This window comes from Mchenga conophoros, linkage group LG4 (genome assembly GCF_057382185.1).
Source record: "Mchenga conophoros isolate Kocher_MC1m ecotype Shallow Benthic linkage group LG4, M_conophoros_male_GT1.1, whole genome shotgun sequence".
Taxonomy (NCBI): Eukaryota; Metazoa; Chordata; class Actinopteri; order Cichliformes; family Cichlidae; genus Mchenga; species Mchenga conophoros.
This window is the reverse complement of record NC_140529.1, coordinates 12,595,775-12,612,286: the sequence shown is the minus strand read 5'-3', so window position 1 is coordinate 12,612,286 and position 16,512 is coordinate 12,595,775. Positions and strand designations below refer to the sequence as shown.

Below are 16,512 nucleotides of genomic sequence, written 5' to 3'. Positions count from 1 at the left end.
ACAACACCGTTACTTACTAAAGCTGGTCTTAAATTATCACGCCGCTACTTAATTGATACTAAAATACCTAAACCGACCATAAGTGGAGCATTTACCAAGTTACACAGAAGCATCGCTTAAATAATTCGGCAGAACTGAAAGCTCAAATACCTACTCAAACATCATCAAAGGAAAGCTCAAGAATACTACACTGGAACGCGGGCTTAAGTGACAAAACCCCACCTCCATGGAAACCACTTGCCAAAACCACCGAATGATGTGTGCTGAGGCAGAGGTATCGATGAAGTTGCAGAAATAAAAAAAACAGAACTGTGCGCTTAATGCTCTGTTTACCGTAAGGAAACCACATTCTGGTAGCTGTGAATTTATGTCTCCCTAAGTCTGTATATGTCATCCTGCCCACTCTAAACCAAACACCATCCTGCAAAGAAAGGGGTGACTTAGTTCTTGTAGAACAAGGCCTGAGGGTATATAACACAACCCACAGTGTCATGCGTGGGCAACCAGGATACTTTATATTTGAAAATCTTTCTCCTGCTGCAAATGCACAACTTGCTAGTTCAGCAAAGCCACATATAAATGATGCTGGGGGGATTTTAATGGCCTCGTAGTTCATGTTTTACTTTTGAAAAAGAAAAAGAAAGGCCCAACAACAGCCACTGCAGACTGGACATAGAGGGGAAAATTCAAAAAAATAACTAAAGTTGATATTTTTATTTGGATGTTTAAGGTGATCAATAAAAACTAAATAGAGCTAAAATTACAGGATGAGCGTGATTGCCAAATCAAACTAGATTCTGATAATAAAATTACACTGAAAAGTAAAGCTATTAAATTAAATACTAAGACACCCAGTTTATAATAAATTAATTAGACTACCTTGATATGGTGACGTTAATGAAGGGGAAAAAATGAAAACCTTTATTTACTGATTTAACCTCTAAATCTTTTTTTAAATCTGTCAACAGCCTTTTCCTTTAATCTTTAAACTATACAACTCAGTAAAGCAAAATGCCATCTCTAAAGACATTTAGAAAAGCTGTAGATGACACTCTACAGCGACATCTAGTGACCGTCAAACCACTCAGTCTCATCCCATCCTCATTACTGAAACACATTAGACTGAGGGCACCCCGACCAACATTTTAGGCACTAAACAAAAAAGGCACAAATCCAAGGGTGTGACAATTTTAATTTTTAAAAACACGAGAACAGAACACGCACTTCCACAGACAAACAAAAATAACACACTCAACACCTCTGACTACTTCACATCCGTCCTTCGGCTACCACTCGGTGCTGACGAAGCCCCAAAGCTGGTCGCTTACATCAATGCGAGAGCGCGAGGTGGTGTCGATGTTGATGGGGGTTGCCAGGTCTGCACCATAGTGCACTGCAATGTAAGGAAAGAAGCTGATGGTCTGAAGCCACATCAACACCAAACTTCAAGTAGAGAGAAGATGGTACACTAAAAATGAGAAAACATGACTGTACCTCCTTTTAAAATGTTCGCCGGGGTGTCATATTCCCACTTGATCTTGGTTATTAGGTAGTAGACCTGAGCCACGTATCTGTTTAAAAAAAAAGAGAGAAAAGAAACAAGAATAAACAGAATTCACAAACAGTCAGTGCTTCAGATCATCTCTGATTACATGCCTGCACAGTGCAGCGTTTAAAGCTCTTTACAGATATGATAGACATGTAGACAGACATGTTGCCTTTTCTATTTTAACAGGAAGTACCATAAAAGGGTTAGAATATAAAAACAAAAGGAAGTACCGATACCATAAAAAAAAACAAAACAATTGATTAAAAAAAAACCCAAAAAAAACCATCAAGATCTGGTCATAGTGGTAATTATTCAAACTCACAACATTGTTTAAAAAGCATATAAAAAGTGAAATACTCGAGGTGGGAATAATCAGATACAATAATATTGAGATTTTTAACATTCTGGATCTGCTGATTATTGCAGTACCTTACATTGTGATTTAGCACCTTTTTCAACTGCAAATGATGTGCTCAAAGTTCAACTTTGTCAGTTTTATCCAATGCGATAAAACTGAAGTTCTCTCACTTCAGTTATTTTTTGCTGAAAGATGATATTATCAAACATACCAACACTGACACTCAAACCTGCCATTAGACAGCATCAGTCTGCAATCAGTCTGATACTGAATGGGGTCAAGCTGGCAATTACATGCAATCTATTTCTGATAATACACCAATTAATTGTAATACAACTTCAAAAATCACTGTTGCTGTCTACATAGACAAATTCACATTTAACAAAAATTGATATTTAATTATTGCAGTGAGCAATCTGTATTTAGAAATCAGATAGTTATCTGCAAACCTTCAACAATCTCTCTGAGTGACTGCGGTCAGTCCAAGTCAGAGTGCAACTGTTTGGAGAAAGGTTGCCCCCTATCAGGTGAACCGTGCAATCGCAACTCAGTCACCACAAGTTGCAGAATGCGAAAAAAAATCAATAGGAAGTCACCGACATAGACGTAAGAACACTGCTGTTGTGTGACTCAGCCATTAGATTGCTCTGAAATAGGAGGTAGCTTTGCCAAGCTAAGTGTAACCAGTGTTGATTTAATGCAAGTTTGCTCAGCCAACATTATACCAGGTGGTGCATGAGATGAGCCCTCTTATTTGTCATACTCCCTGACTATTTTAATTTATTATTTATTAAAATGTTCTTTGTAAAGCCTTAATTCAATAGCTGATATAAGCATATTCAAACTTTGATCATTCATATCCAGTATGCATAATAAGAAATGCTGTTTACTCCAGAGCTGTCAAAAGCCCGGGCAACATTAAAAGGCAACCGTTTGGAGAAGCATAGCAGTTACAAAAACAGCCAACTGGAAGTGCAGGTTTGCAGCAAATTCAGAGGAAAGATTTCCACAAACACCCACAGGCAACAAACTCACTTCCTCTTCCATTTAACTTTATCAAAACTTTGATTATTGTCATAACTGATTATTTGTTAATCCTGACTGTCAAGATGTGTCTTCATTGCATTAAATATTTGACAGTAAAGTGATTTTTTTTAAATCACCTTTAATGGTTGAATATTGTAATGCTAAATAAAAAGGTAAACAGAAATTATTTTTGCAGAGGTCTGTGCACATCTCTGGCAACTACAGGCATGCCTGCTGCTTTTTTTCCTCTCTCTGTGATATTTATAGGGCAATGCTGATGCTAGAATGCAACAACAAAACAAAAAAAAACCCTGATGTTCACACTTTGCTCTATGTGCAGCCTGTTAGGCATGCACAGCACAGTGAGATTGTGACATAAAGCTGGTGTGTCAGGCAAGATGAATTTTATGATCATGTTTTTGCTGTTTGGGGTGATCTCTGCTCGTGAAAAACAATGATTTACTTAGCTACCTCAGCAACTAAGGTCAAAGAAACACATGCTCACAGTTCTAATCTCATGCTTGCTTATGCATTAATGTGACTTTTTTTGACTGCATAACTGAACCACCACTACCATCCATCTGTGCAAGTCAAACACACATTAAAAAGTGAACTTTCCAGACCATGAGAACCATTTCTGAGAATTCGATAACTTAAACATGACTTTTTAAGAACCATCTCACATCCATCCTGATAAAAAAGTTGAAAGAATTTAAAGAAAAATCCCAGAATTAAAAAATATCCAGATTGTCTTCACTGTTCACACTGAATGTTGTTGTAACATGTAAAGTTGAGAGCATCTGCACTTTTACTGTTGATGCACAACTGCACACACATATATTCTTAGACTTGTCTAAATCTTATTTGAGATGAAACCCTTTTTTAACTAACCGTACCACACTCACACTGCTGAAGGGATGACCTCGGTGGTGTCTTCTTCGACTTCACTCTGAAGAATCTCGAGCTCATTTTCAGCGTTTCTCAGACTTTCCAACTCTTTTTGAAGAAACCTGGAGGAGGGTTCAGGATAAAATGGACTTGTTTTATAGCCGTTTTTCTTCACGACAAACACACCTATAAAAAAGGATACTGTAATTCTGAGTCAGTGATCTGGCTCTTCGCTGTGCACTGCCTCAGCTGCTCCTCCAAGCTCTCCAGCTCCTTCTCCCTTCGCATCTTCTCCTGTTCCATGTCCAACAGCCTCTGACCTGCATTCTCTTCAATCTGAGCCAAATCTGAGGATGGAGGACAGCGACACACAGAGGGAATACAATGAAGTTTTTCTGACACAGACAGTTTACACGAGTGCCACAAAATTTCACAGCCTTCCCTTTGGATTCATGTGCCCATGAAAATGCACACGATGGTGTAAAAGGAACAAACGGGCTGTTTGCTTACCTTTTAAAATCTGTGTGACAATCTTCGCTGTTTCTGTGTGTTGATCAAAAAGAGCCTGATGCTCATCTTTCAGTCCTTTCAGTTTGTCAGGCTGACTGCTGTTGATGAATCCCACCAAAGCCTCCCCAGTCTCCTCCAAGTCTTGAAATTTATGACCTTGAGCCATAGTGGGCAGCTAGAAAGCAAAGAAGATACTACATTAAAGTGAAAACATGTCGGCTAATGCTGTGAAAGAGTTTATGAAGACTCATTAAGCTTCAGGGGTAAACATGCAACTGTGAGAAACACCCAGATGAGTTAGTCTGACTGTGTAATAACACAAAGTAACGTTTGAGTATCTTGATAATTCCGTTTAACAAGGGGAGGCGATTATTTTCGCTCTTGGACATACGTTCCTGTTACAAACTGTACGTTAAAAAGTTTAGAAAACATTAGTTTCCATTTTAAGCGCTATAGGTGAAATTTTAAGGCCCATAAAGACTTGTTTACGTTTACGAATCAAAGCTTCCTTTGAACGGTAGTTGCGTATCAAGCTAGCATGCTCTAAAAATGCTAACAAACACAGTACGAGTACCCAACAATATCCTCCAGGGTATGTCAATCAAGTAACAACAGGGCTATGGAAGGAAGAAGCATGTTTTGAGGTCAAATTAGAACAGCAAACATACCGACTAGCACTCCTCCAGGATTCAAATTCATCCGCTGAGCGCGCCGCTTCTTTTCTTCTTCGTTGGTAGTAGCCTGACTTTCAGACCGGCCTTAAGCTCATACCGCCCCCTAATGTACACCAGTCAAATGACAAAACATGTGAGGACTACTTGACTTTACAGAAATTCCTGTTGTAATTTTACTTTAAATTTCCCACTTTAAGTGATTTTAACACGCTGGTTAATCATTTAACATTGCAGATGTCGACCTCTTAAAACAGCTTTGCATGAGGAATTGAATAAGGTACAAGTTTTGTGTATTGATACACTTTCAACCCTGTTCCCCCTTGTTATTTTTCCAACTATAGTTGGAAATGTTTTTTTCCCCAACCACTCGCTTTTGAAACTGGCCAAAACAAAAGATACAACCCACTCAATACAGCAAATTGATTTTGCAGTTATAAGACAGGCCGACCAGCAGGCTGTTTTGAGCACAGAGCTATGATGCACTTCTAAGAGCCCCCGTGGATGACATTTAAAACAAACCACAATGCCATTGGGGTTTCAGAAATTAGCAAGTCATGCAGGTTCTCAGGGGTCCAGTACATCAATGAGCTGCTGCCAGATCTGAGTCATAAATGCCTGACATACAAAAACCACCCACACCTAAACATAAGCGGGCACAAATGACTCCAACCAATGCAAGATTACACAACAGAACTGGAGCTTCAGGTTTTCATAGCTACCATTTAATACACATTTTATTTACATTATACAGTCAAAAGGGTCAATGTGAAGAAGTGAAACATTTGGAAAATTTGCCATTTTTCTCCGTGCTGTATTTCACACCATGATTATGAAGGATTGTATCTGAAACAGTGGCAGAGCTGTCACTCTTTTTTCTGCTTCTCCTTCTTCTCCTGAGCTTTTCGTTTTTGTCTGCCGAGTTGTCTGAAGTACAGTCTCTTGGGGTTCAGGCCATAGGCCTTCAGTCTCTGCCTACTGAACTCCCGGCCGCCTATCTTCACCCCGATTCTTCCTGAGAGGATACGACCACCTGAATGCTTGTGCTTCTTCTTAGACCATTTCGGTCTCGCAGTCCCACTTTTCACTTCTTCTGGTTTAGCTGCTGACACCGCCTCCTCTGTAATCTGGGGTTCTCCTTCATGTTTCTTCTTCTTGGGAATCAGAATCTCCTCCTCATCCTCAATGGCATCCCCGGCCTCCTGAAGAGCCTGAACAAGAGTCTGTTCTGTAGAGTCCACAGGGGGTACTGCACTACCATCCTCTGCTTCTGTGTTTTGCTTCTCAGCGTTCTTCAGACGATCTCTTCGCTTCTTGCCCACCTTTGTCTTGGCCTCAATCACATCTTCATCGCCTCTGTAGGGTAAATTAACATAGTCACATATTGATAAAATGATTGGAACACATTCATTAATACAGTAGATCAATATGTTACTCACTCCAGATACACAGAGTTAAGGATTTCTCTCTTCTTCCTGTCATTCTGAGCCTTGATTTTATAGTTCTTCAGATCGCTCAGCTCTTCCTTTTCAGACCTGTCAAAACAAAGAAGAAAAGTTGAACAAAAGACATCAGATAAAGGGACGAAACGCTTAAAAGAAGACAGAACCAGCGTACCTGAACATGCACGTCTTCCTCAGAGAGCACCAGCGGTTCAGCTCCTTGTCATTAGCCTTTATAATCTGCGGAGAGGAAGCAGCCTCATTAGTTCAAATCAATTTTTGGATAATTTTGCATTTGCTGCCACTTCATCAAATCCCTGTGTGGTCTGCTCAGAGAGAAGATTAAGCTGAGATCATTCCCTGGTCAGAGCTCTCCCCAGAAGGAAGCAATACCAGATCAATCTAGCCAAGGCTCATCACCGCAGAACAATTCACCTACAGCCTAAACACCGTCTCCCGCACATGCTCTGCAGCTTTGAACTCTTCTATATGCTGGTGCATGTGGGAACAGAACAGAGTTGGGTGTCATGTGCCCGGACTCATGCATGGCCAGATCAAATAATGAGAGCAAATGAGATTATCACTACATGGCTACTGCAACACATCCATGACATCATTAAGAGCCAATATGGAGGCTACAAGAAGACTGAAACACTGAGGACACAGCTAAGTGAGCTGACTTCAGCTTAATGTGGTAATCATCATTAACCTGCCACTGCGCAAAAATGAAAAGCCTGCAAGTGCAACCTCTCTCACCTCATCTGTGGTCAGGCCAAAGTCATTGGGCACCACCTGCCTGTAGCGAAACCTGCACGGGAGGTCATCGATGATGTCCTCGTAGTCCAGCTTGTAGTACTCGTCCAAGTACTGCTCGAAGCTCTTCTCCTCTGAAACGACAGCGCTCCATTAGACAACATCCACGCTGTGTTAGCGAGCACGTGCGAGCTTTAACGGCACTTACGAGGATCAAACACAGGTTTGTTCTTGGTGATGACCTCTGCAAAGTGAGACTTCTTTTTTTTCTTGCCCATTTGAGGCAGATCCTCCTTCTTCATCATCTTCCTCTCCTTTTTCTTCTTCTTCTTGGAAACTGTTTGCCGACTGGGGTCATAGTCTGCATCCATCTGCAGAAACAGGTTTAAACAAAGATCTTTTAGTGAGAGAGACTGTTGATCAGGACAATCAGCATCAGACAACTGATCAGTAAGGAGCATAAGCTCACATTAAAGTCTTGATCCTCGCAGTAGGGTTCAGCAGCACTGTACTCCTCTCCATCATACTCCTCACCATAGTCCTCCTCGCGTTCCTCTCCGGTCCAAGTGTCCCAGTTCCAGTGCTCTGTCACACACAGGAGGTTGTGTTCAGACATTTATGCAAAAAATAAACTGAGCGCCACAATCACATCAACTTTCTACTCATGACTCAGTGCAACCCACAAATGTGTATTTAGCACATGTTAGCTTCAATCTGATTAAAACTGGCTTCTCAGTTAGCTCACCCTCCAGCTCATCATCGTCCTCAAACTGAGGCTTCTCATCCTCCTCCTCTCCATAGTATTCATCGCCAAAGAATTTCTGCAAACACAAACTGCCGGTGAAGTTAAACGAGACTTTCAGTTCCTCCTTCGACCTCCTGGTTTAAATGCTGGAGCAGAGAAATCTGCCAAACGCAACGCAGCTGTGTGAACCGCCGGAGGCCGGCCATCGTTAAGGTCAACGCCGACAGCTGTTGCTTTGCTGCTCCTGCTCTGGATGTGAAGCTTTATCCATATTACAATCATAGCAGGTAGCTTGTTTACGCCACTCTTCCCCCCCTTTCTCTCTCTACGACTGAAAAAAAAAAAAATACATTTTCCATAAATGAGTCCAAATTTTGGGTTATAATCCTTCTGTTTAATCTCTCAAGTCTCAGATCAACCCTAACAAGATTTCAGAAATTTCTCCCCCAAAAAAGATTTTTTTCAAATGTTATATGACATCAAGTTGTTTCATTGTTATCTTGTTACTTATCACTGGAATATAAAACCAGAAGTCCTCTAAATGTGGGTAGCAGTAAATTTTCATACTTTCCTTTGTGATCCACAATCATGCCACTGATTGTTTGGCTCCTCCCAACAGAGTATATGTGGGTTTTATCTCCTCAGTGTGTGTTTGTGTAGCAGGATTTATGGTGCTGCAAATGTGTTTTCCTTACATCAAGTCCTGGTAAGTTTTACAGCAGATTCTAATAATTTCTTCTCAAGTCACCGCATGCCTTGGCACGTCCGTACCTCTCTGAAGGTTTAACCCTGCACACTCGCACTAGATCAGTGTGTTGTACTGAGCAAATGCTCCCAGCTGTCCCTACATCCCGATTAAAACACAGGTGAATTTGCCCTCTCCAACACCAAACATTAAAAACTGACATAAAAGAATTTTTTTACAATTCTTTTGCTTTCTAAAAAAAATAAGCTAAATTCTGGCATGTTTATTTTACATGTTTTTTTTTTTTTTGTTGATTAACGTGTTCTATCCTAATGCTTTATCATTGCAGTGTGAAGCACCTTTTTTTTAGCTTTAGCAGCTAATACTATTCACTCTACGATTACATCGTGGTAAAACGTTATGCATATAAAAAGCAGCATCCTCACCAAATAAATACGAACAATTGTTGTTGTTCACTGGTGTAAAGCCTGAAGTTTGTTTGGCTGATTAGCTTATGTACTTGTACAGGATAAAGGTTAAATCTAACCTTTTTTTTTTAGCTAGTTGTCATGATAAAAGCTAAAAAGCCTGGGATTACAGAGAACCACACCTTGGACTATCTGCATGTGCCACAGTAAACTCCACAGAGACTCTCAGTTTTCATACATACAACATGGCAGCAGATGGCCCCGCCCCTCCCTGAGCCTGGTTCTGCCAGATATTTCTTCCTGTTAAAAGGGAGTTTTTCTTCCCCACTGTCAACAAGTGCTTCCTCATATGAGATCATCTGATTGTCGGGGTTTTGTCTGTATTACTGCATTGCTAGCTTTACCTAACAATATAAAGAACCTCCAGACAGCTATTGTTGTGATATTTGGGGATATATAAATAAAGTGTGTGTGTGTGTGTGTGTGTGTGTGTGTGTGTGTACACTGACCTGCATGAGCTGGTCGTGCTGTTTTGGATCGAAGTCTCCGTCGAGGTCGGCTTGATCGAAAGCGAGCTGCTCGTTCCCCGTCAGCTCCTGGAGCTTCTTCAGCTTCTCCATAATCTCTTTCCTCTTCAGGTTCTTCAACTGCTTCAGCTGCTCCTGCTTCTGTTCTTTCTCCTGAAGTAAATTTTAGGAAAGGGGTCAAATATTGACAATCGAATAAAGGATCAACTTGGATTCCTGTGGGTTTTTTTCCCCTTCCTTCTCCTACATGATCCACACCTTTTGCTTCCTTTCTTTAATTTCCTCCCTTTTGCGTTTCCTGCGGTCGTCCTTGGTGCGCACAGAGGTGGCGATGTTTCGGGGGTAGGTCTTGACCTCTTGAGAATCGGGCTCTTCAAAGCGGAAGTTGTAGCTCCTCTCAAAGTTCTCCTGGCGCTCTAAGAAAGTCTCCCCCTCCTCCTCCGAATCCTCCACGTCATCCTGGACCACCTCATCGTAGGTTGGGATCCTGCATGTGGCCCATTGTTAAAGCTGGCAGTGTTTCTTCACTTCACGAGTAAGACATAAACCAACTGGTCCTCCACATACCGTTCATCATCATCATCATCGTCATCTAGGTAGCCCTTGTTTAGCACGTAATCCCTCAGGAAACGCTCCTTTTCATCCAGCTCTGGGTCATTCCAGTAGTCTTTTAAATATTTCTATATCAACACAAACCATTTATAACCAGTCAGTTAAACACAAACATCTTTCTCAACCAAAATGTAACTTCCTGAAGTCTCTCCAGCCTTTTTTACACACACTCACCATGTCCTTCACCTCCTCTGCACCCTCGAGTTCTCCCTGGCCTTTCAGCCACTCCACATAATCTGCCTCTTCTTTATCCTACGAGCATCCACAGATAAGTTTAACCTGACCTGAAAATCATCTGTAAATGACGCCAATTTAAAGATGAAGAGCACCAGGTATCAGCTTCTGACCTTCTCCTCCTGTGTTTTGATCCTCTTGGTCAGCAGCTGGGATGCTCTGTCTGCTTCACCAGCTTCATCATCGTCATCGCTGTCCTGGATGAACTTCCGGAAGCTGCAGAGAGAGATTTCGACTTCAGTAAGAAGCCTTTGAGTGCGAGAGCAGGACAGCACGAGGTGTCTCTTAACTTACCTTTCCTTCAGCTCCTTCTGCTCCTGCATGTAGCTGGGAGAGGCGGCTCTCTTTGAAGGAAAACAGAGGTGATGAATGAAAGCATCAGTTTGTTCATTCCTAAGGAGACATATTAGTGAAGAACTTTGCCTACCTCTTTTCTCTTGACAGCCTCCTCATCATCGCTGTCGTCGTCATCATCTTCATATTTGCTGCAAAACAAGAACAAGACGTGTTACAGGCAGAGAATTAAACAGGAAACACATGAAGGAGGAAAACACCAAATGCTTCCTGACCCACTAAGCAGCAAATCAGGGACTAGCTTTCTTTGGCATCTTACAAGATCTGTGTAATTAATTATAAATACACTTGCTGGCCAATACATTAGGCACACCTGTTCAACAACTAATCGCGCAATCACATGGCAGGAAGTCAGTGCACTTAGACATATGGACCATAGTCAAGACAACCTGCTGAAGCTCAAACGAAGCATCAGAATCAGGGAAGATTGTAATTCAAGTGACTCTGAAGATGTGAAAGTTTCTTCTAGGGCTGAACGATATATCGCATTTGCGATAATATCGTGACATGATCAAGTGCAATTTTCTAACCGCAAAGGCTGCGATTATACTGCGATTATATTATACAATTCATGGGCTGCATCCTCCTGAGGCCGCATTTGTAGACCGATTACGTCACAGCGACGCGCCGAAGGCTGTCCAAATTACTACCATATCCCAGAATTCATAGCGCGGCCCAGCCAAACTCCAGTTTCCAGCAATGGTGGCCGCTACTAAGTTTTAAAATTACTCATACTAATCTTTCTGGGTCACAAAATAAACTTTTAACATATTTTCAGGCGAGAAAGTAGTTGTGTAAACATCAAATATCTGCTCGGTTTATCAAGATATCCCATATTTGCAAAAGTGCTTCGACGTTTTCAGAGGCGTCTGCTACCCACCAGCTCGACAGCTAGCCGGGAGCTCGAGGGTTACTGATGCGGCCGAGAACGGCACAACTCCCTGCACATCATTTTCAGATCACCGCGGAGTTTCACTGCTCGGGTTAAACGTAATATATAAGTCACTTAGACGACCTAAAAATGCTATTGTTGGGCTTTTTTCAGTGTTTTGTTTGTTCGTGAGTAAATCGGTTTGGCTGAGATTAAAGTTATTAGATTAGATAAAATAAAACTTTATTAATCCCCCGGGTGGGTTCCTCCTTGGTTTTCACACAGCTGACTAAACGTCAAACAGAAAACTTATTAAACAGAAGTATGAGACAGTCGAGAATTTACACCAGTGTCTGGTTATATTTTAGATAGCAAGAAGCAGACGGCCGAGTTTATTAAACTCCACCGAGACAGCGGTGACGCTAATCAGAAGGCTAGACCGTCCAATTTCACGCCTTTAAACTTTAAAGGCGTGTTTGTGTGTGTGTTTATACAATTGCTATTATGTTTGCACTTTATGTGTAATGTTACTGACTGCAGAGATCAGTAAGATGTGTGTATTTTTTATTTATTAGTTTTATTTATTTAATATTATTTTTTAATTGAATGACTGTCTAGTAGTTCACAGATGTCGAAAAACTGAGTGTGGTAAAGCCACTGATTTTTTTTAATGTATATTTCTGCAATCTGCACATTGTACTGACTTTCATTTTAATGTTTACACCAGGGTTCCTTGTCAGCACTTTATGCTCAGATGTTTGTAAGCTAAAAATAAACTATTGTGTATGTTCAAATATACTGTTGTGATTGAAGAAGTTAAATAAAAATGTCAGTCATCAATTCATGCATCACCTCATGTCATCATAACAGAGGTCTGTCTTCCAGGAAAGAACAGTTTAAAATTAATGTAATATAGTATTGGCCATACTATATGATGTATTGCTTGTCTTTGTTTAATAATACAGAAGACAAAGACCTTAAAAAATAATCGCATATCGCATCGCAATCGCAATATTGGGGCAAAAAATCGCAATTTGATTATTTTCCATAATCGTTCAGCCCTAGTTTCTTCAACATGACAATGAATTTGCCGCACTCAGATGGCTTCCATTCATAGGATCTCAATCCAATGGAGCATGTTTGGGATGTGGTGTTTCACTTCATGGATGTGGGGCTAACCAATCTGAACCAAATGTTTAATGCTGTCATGTCAGTATGAACCAAAACCTCTGATGATTGTTGTTGAATTGATGCTACAAAGAATTAAGGCAGTCCAGAAGGCAAACAAGGGTGAAAGCAGGTGTAACTAATTAAGTGAGTGTATGATTGTATATGAGTGTATATTGCATCCCTACCATGTCATTTTGTGACACTTCCCAACCAGAACACCTCAACCTTTTCAGCATTAAGTAAAATATTTTTCATATCAGACACCATATCCATCAATACCCATATTGATGTGTCAATATCAGACAGTAATAGCGGCTTACCAGCACATTAGTCAGGCTCTAATTTGGTACTACCTGTATATCCCTGATTGATGTAGTCTCACGCTATTTGATGCAGTTAAACAGACTTTCACTCACCCTTCCCTTTCCAGGATGATTTTTCTTTCATAGTCTTTAAGATACATGGGCTTTACTGCTTTCTCCTTCGAGGTGGAAGGTTTTGCATCACTGCTGGATGCGCCTGAAAGCAACAGGTAAGTCACTTCACTGCATGAAGATTATTACTAACCATCACAACAACGCTAATGTCAATACCCAACAATCACCTTCTGAGTAGAACTTAGCATCTCTCTCATAGATCTTTGGGTCCTTCTTCTTCAGCAGCGACAGAGTCCTATAAAAATCCCTCTCAACACCAGGGTCCAGCTCCTGAAGGTGAGAAAATCACATACACACAGTTATGTATACAAGCACCTCATTGATAAGGAGTGGAAGCAAAAGAAAAGTTAGAGATGCTAACTGACCACTTCACTGTCATCGGAGCTGGACTCTGAAGACCCCGAGTCACTCTCATCTTCTCGGTCTCCGTAGCGATCCTTCACTGCACAAACACAGCGTGAACGCAGAGATTATAATAGCGACTTTCACATTTCCCTGGAGAAAACAACTACTTTTAAAGCTAGCAATACTTCCCCACGTTGGGATGCTAACACGCTGCTTAGCTAGTGACACACTTACGTCTCTGCAGCTCTTCTTTCTGTCGATACTTCTCATATTTCTGCGCGAACTGAGAATTAATCTTCAGCTCCGACTTGCCCGACATGTTTTCACAGAAAAAAGTCCCCTGTAGTTTAAATCTCACAAGTAAACACAGCCAAGACAAGTAATCCAGGTCGCTCACAGAAGCATGGTAACGCTGGAACACGTGGTTTCCGGTGTACGATTCGTGCGTTACGTCGATTGGCCGGCAGGGAGCGCGCGACTACCAGTTTGATGAGTTGAAGCCCAAAATCCTCGCGCTTCCTGTAACTGTAACGCCAAGTATCATGAGTTTGTGACTTTTTTTCTGTCCTGAAAAATCTGAATAAATTGCGCAATAAATTTAAATGACCATTTTCACTGCCAGTGCTTCTTTTTTTGTTATTTTAAATTGTAACAAAGTTTCGTATATGAAGCAACAAATTGCACTCATTTACAAATGTTTATCCCCTTAAAAGATCTTTGCACGAACTAGTTGAATTAATTTAATTTTATCCATATTTGTACATTATGTCAGCCAGGGGCGATTCTAGGATCAGAGTTTTGGGGGTGCTGGGCACCCAGAGAGCTGCCCAGCCAGGCAAGATAAACTTTACTCGTCACGATGAGACTTCTTCCCTGTCTCTGTCAGTCCCTGCATCCTCCCTGTCCTCATCGTCTGTTGTCTTCTTCTCCGTTATCATCCATCATAATTTTACCATCTCTGTGCAAGTCTGCAAATTTCTTGATTAAATCATAAGATTCTTAAATTCATCAAGTCTCTCTGTGCCTGGGTCCTCGTCACAAAACATGACATCACTGTTTTGTACATTTTAACACAATTTAATCCCCACATTTGTGAAAGAAAAGCAAAACACTTTTTTTAAGTCTGTAACAAAACCATCAAATCTGATAAAGGTTATTTAAATCAGGACAGTGGCAACAACAGTAGGCTAAAACAATTTTAAGTTTTAGATTTTAAATAGGCTGCATAATTTTCAATGGGAGCAACAGGACGGTCAGCTAGAAAGAAACATGGTGTGACTCCTACCTAACTACATAAAGAGTAACTGAGGATTAAATGCAGCTAATATGTCCTGTTTTAAGTCAGGCACTTACACCTCCGCTCCGCTGCATCTCAGCCAGCCACCATCGTTCTGGCAGCAAGGGTGCTATAGAGCAGGGGAGAGGTGAGCTGGAACAAACATTTTGGGGGGGGGGGGGGGTATCTATACTATTTTTGTTAAAATGTTACATGTCAACCAAGTACTGTATGCTTTTTATATTTTTAGTAGTGTGTCACACAAACAGCAAATATTGTCAAAAAAAGTAAGAAATCTTTGGGGGTGCTTTGAAGCACCCCCAAAAATGGGCTAAAATCGCCCCTGATGTCAGCTCTTCTGTAAGTACATATTTTGTGTACCTATTTGGACTGCGTGGCCTACATTTTTACATCCTATTGATTATACTGTATTTTTGAATAGTTTCCCATTTAAAGGAATTTACATCTATGCTGCTTTATTCACCAGATTATGTTTGTTCTAACAGAAGTAACATTGCAGACATGTCCATAAGCTACACTAGTGTTCAAATGCTTTGCTAAAACATTGAAAAGTAACAGAAAATTGCAAAGAGCCATGATTTGGAAAGGAACTTTACACAGTTACAGATAAAAAGTCTTTAAAAATAATATGCATGAAATCTACTGGGCTCAAAAATCGTCCCAAACTCAGACAAATGTTCAAAAAGTTTGAGGGTAAAGCAACTGTTTATGACTCAACAACAGAAAATGCATAAATGGATACCATCAAAACATAAATAATACTTCTGTGGAGCAAAGTTAGTTTAAACAAAAAACGGTGAGAGAAGTTACTGAACAGGATGGAGGAGGGCAAGACTGTGTGAAATATGAGGCTGTTCTGATATGTTGTTGTTTCTTCTTTTGGATTTGATATTTTCCTTTCCAAAATAATTAAGTTACTGAATAAGAGAAAACCTTTTGATGAAGCCTAAAGATAAAAAAAAAAAAAAGTAGAGTGTTTGTTGCTTTCTGTTTATCTTTCTACAAAGCAGTCAGTGTAATTCATTAAACCTAATGTTTAACCTCAGGTTTACAATGGCCCTACGACACGGTTAGATATTAAGTCCACTAACATTTACTATATTAATGATTTCTCACAGGTGACTCATAGGATAGAGTTGCAAATCTTACCCAATGTCATTGTAACGTACATATACACTCATAAGAGGCTGAACTGACAGGTAAAGCTTCTAAATATGAAGCTAACAGCAATATCTTACATTAAATATTTTAGCTAGACAAAAAAGGGTAATTTATATAGTTAATGAAGTTTTATATCTCCCCAATTCTTAGTATACAAATACTAACAGAAAATAGTCATTATAACTAAAGCTTAGACAAATGATTGGTTGTAAAGTGCAGACATTATCTTGTATGATTTACTTCAAATACACATTTGAGCTAGCTGTGTTTTATGACTCTTTTCTGTTTCTTGCTTGTTTCTATTCCTATTCCACAATGTTTTAGAGGCAAATATTGTACTTCATTACACTCATCTGAAAGCTTTAGCTATCAGTTACTTTTACAAATGAAGGAATTTGAACACAAAACATTATGAAAGAATAAATGAGGTTTTGTTATAACAAATTTTG

At 40.2% G+C, this 16,512-nt stretch overlaps 2 protein-coding genes and 1 non-coding gene across 3 annotated transcripts; all 3 read right to left on the bottom strand.

Moving 5' to 3' along the window:
• Positions 1–1,172: 1,172 nt before the first annotated feature.
• On the bottom strand, positions 1,173–5,078 carry spc24 (SPC24 component of NDC80 kinetochore complex). Its single transcript, XM_085272579.1, has 6 exons — positions 5,000–5,078; positions 4,332–4,506; positions 4,024–4,168; positions 3,839–3,943; positions 1,495–1,571; positions 1,173–1,393 (listed from the first exon to the last, which is right to left on the bottom strand). Exons 2-6 carry the CDS (start codon positions 4,495–4,497, stop codon positions 1,287–1,289), a joined length of 600 nt encoding a protein of 199 aa, XP_085128705.1. The 5' UTR covers positions 4,498–4,506; positions 5,000–5,078; the 3' UTR covers positions 1,173–1,286.
• Positions 5,079–5,713: 635 nt separating this feature from the next.
• On the bottom strand, positions 5,714–14,062 carry kri1 (KRI1 homolog). Its single transcript, XM_085270387.1, has 18 exons — positions 13,840–14,062; positions 13,626–13,702; positions 13,428–13,530; positions 13,240–13,342; positions 10,856–10,913; positions 10,723–10,772; positions 10,542–10,644; positions 10,369–10,446; positions 10,150–10,262; positions 9,841–10,069; positions 9,565–9,735; positions 7,943–8,018; positions 7,667–7,782; positions 7,406–7,568; positions 7,201–7,331; positions 6,620–6,684; positions 6,442–6,537; positions 5,714–6,358 (listed from the first exon to the last, which is right to left on the bottom strand). The coding sequence occupies exons 1-18, from the start codon at positions 13,922–13,924 to the stop codon at positions 5,869–5,871; spliced, it is 2,307 nt and encodes a 768-aa protein (XP_085126513.1). The 5' UTR covers positions 13,925–14,062; the 3' UTR covers positions 5,714–5,868.
• On the bottom strand, positions 6,771–6,869 carry LOC146575618 (Z30 small nucleolar RNA). Its single transcript, XR_014892365.1, has one exon. It is a non-coding gene; the product is annotated as a Z30 small nucleolar RNA (small nucleolar RNA).
• Positions 14,063–16,512: the final 2,450 nt, after the last annotated feature.

Excerpts from the sequence above, each read along its gene's own strand:
- spc24 (XM_085272579.1), bottom strand. The coding sequence starts at position 4,497 with ATGGCTCAAGGTCATAAATTTCAAGACTTGGAGGAGACTGGGGAGGCT. Across the intron at positions 3,944-4,023 it reads ATCACTGACTCAGAATTACA|GTTTCTTCAAAAAGAGTTGG; the intron begins GTATCCTTTTTT and ends ACCCTCCTCCAG. Across the intron at positions 1,572-3,838 it reads GAGGTCATCCCTTCAGCAGT|ATACGTGGCTCAGGTCTACT; the intron begins GTGAGTGTGGTA and ends TTTTTTAAACAG.
- kri1 (XM_085270387.1), bottom strand. The coding sequence starts at position 13,924 with ATGTCGGGCAAGTCGGAGCTGAAGATTAATTCTCAGTTCGCGCAGAAA. Across the intron at positions 9,736-9,840 it reads TTAAAGAAAGGAAGCAAAAG|GAGAAAGAACAGAAGCAGGA; the intron begins GTGTGGATCATG and ends AATTTACTTCAG. Across the intron at positions 6,685-7,200 it reads TTGGCCTGACCACAGATGAG|ATTATAAAGGCTAATGACAA; the intron begins GTGAGAGAGGTT and ends TCCTCTCCGCAG.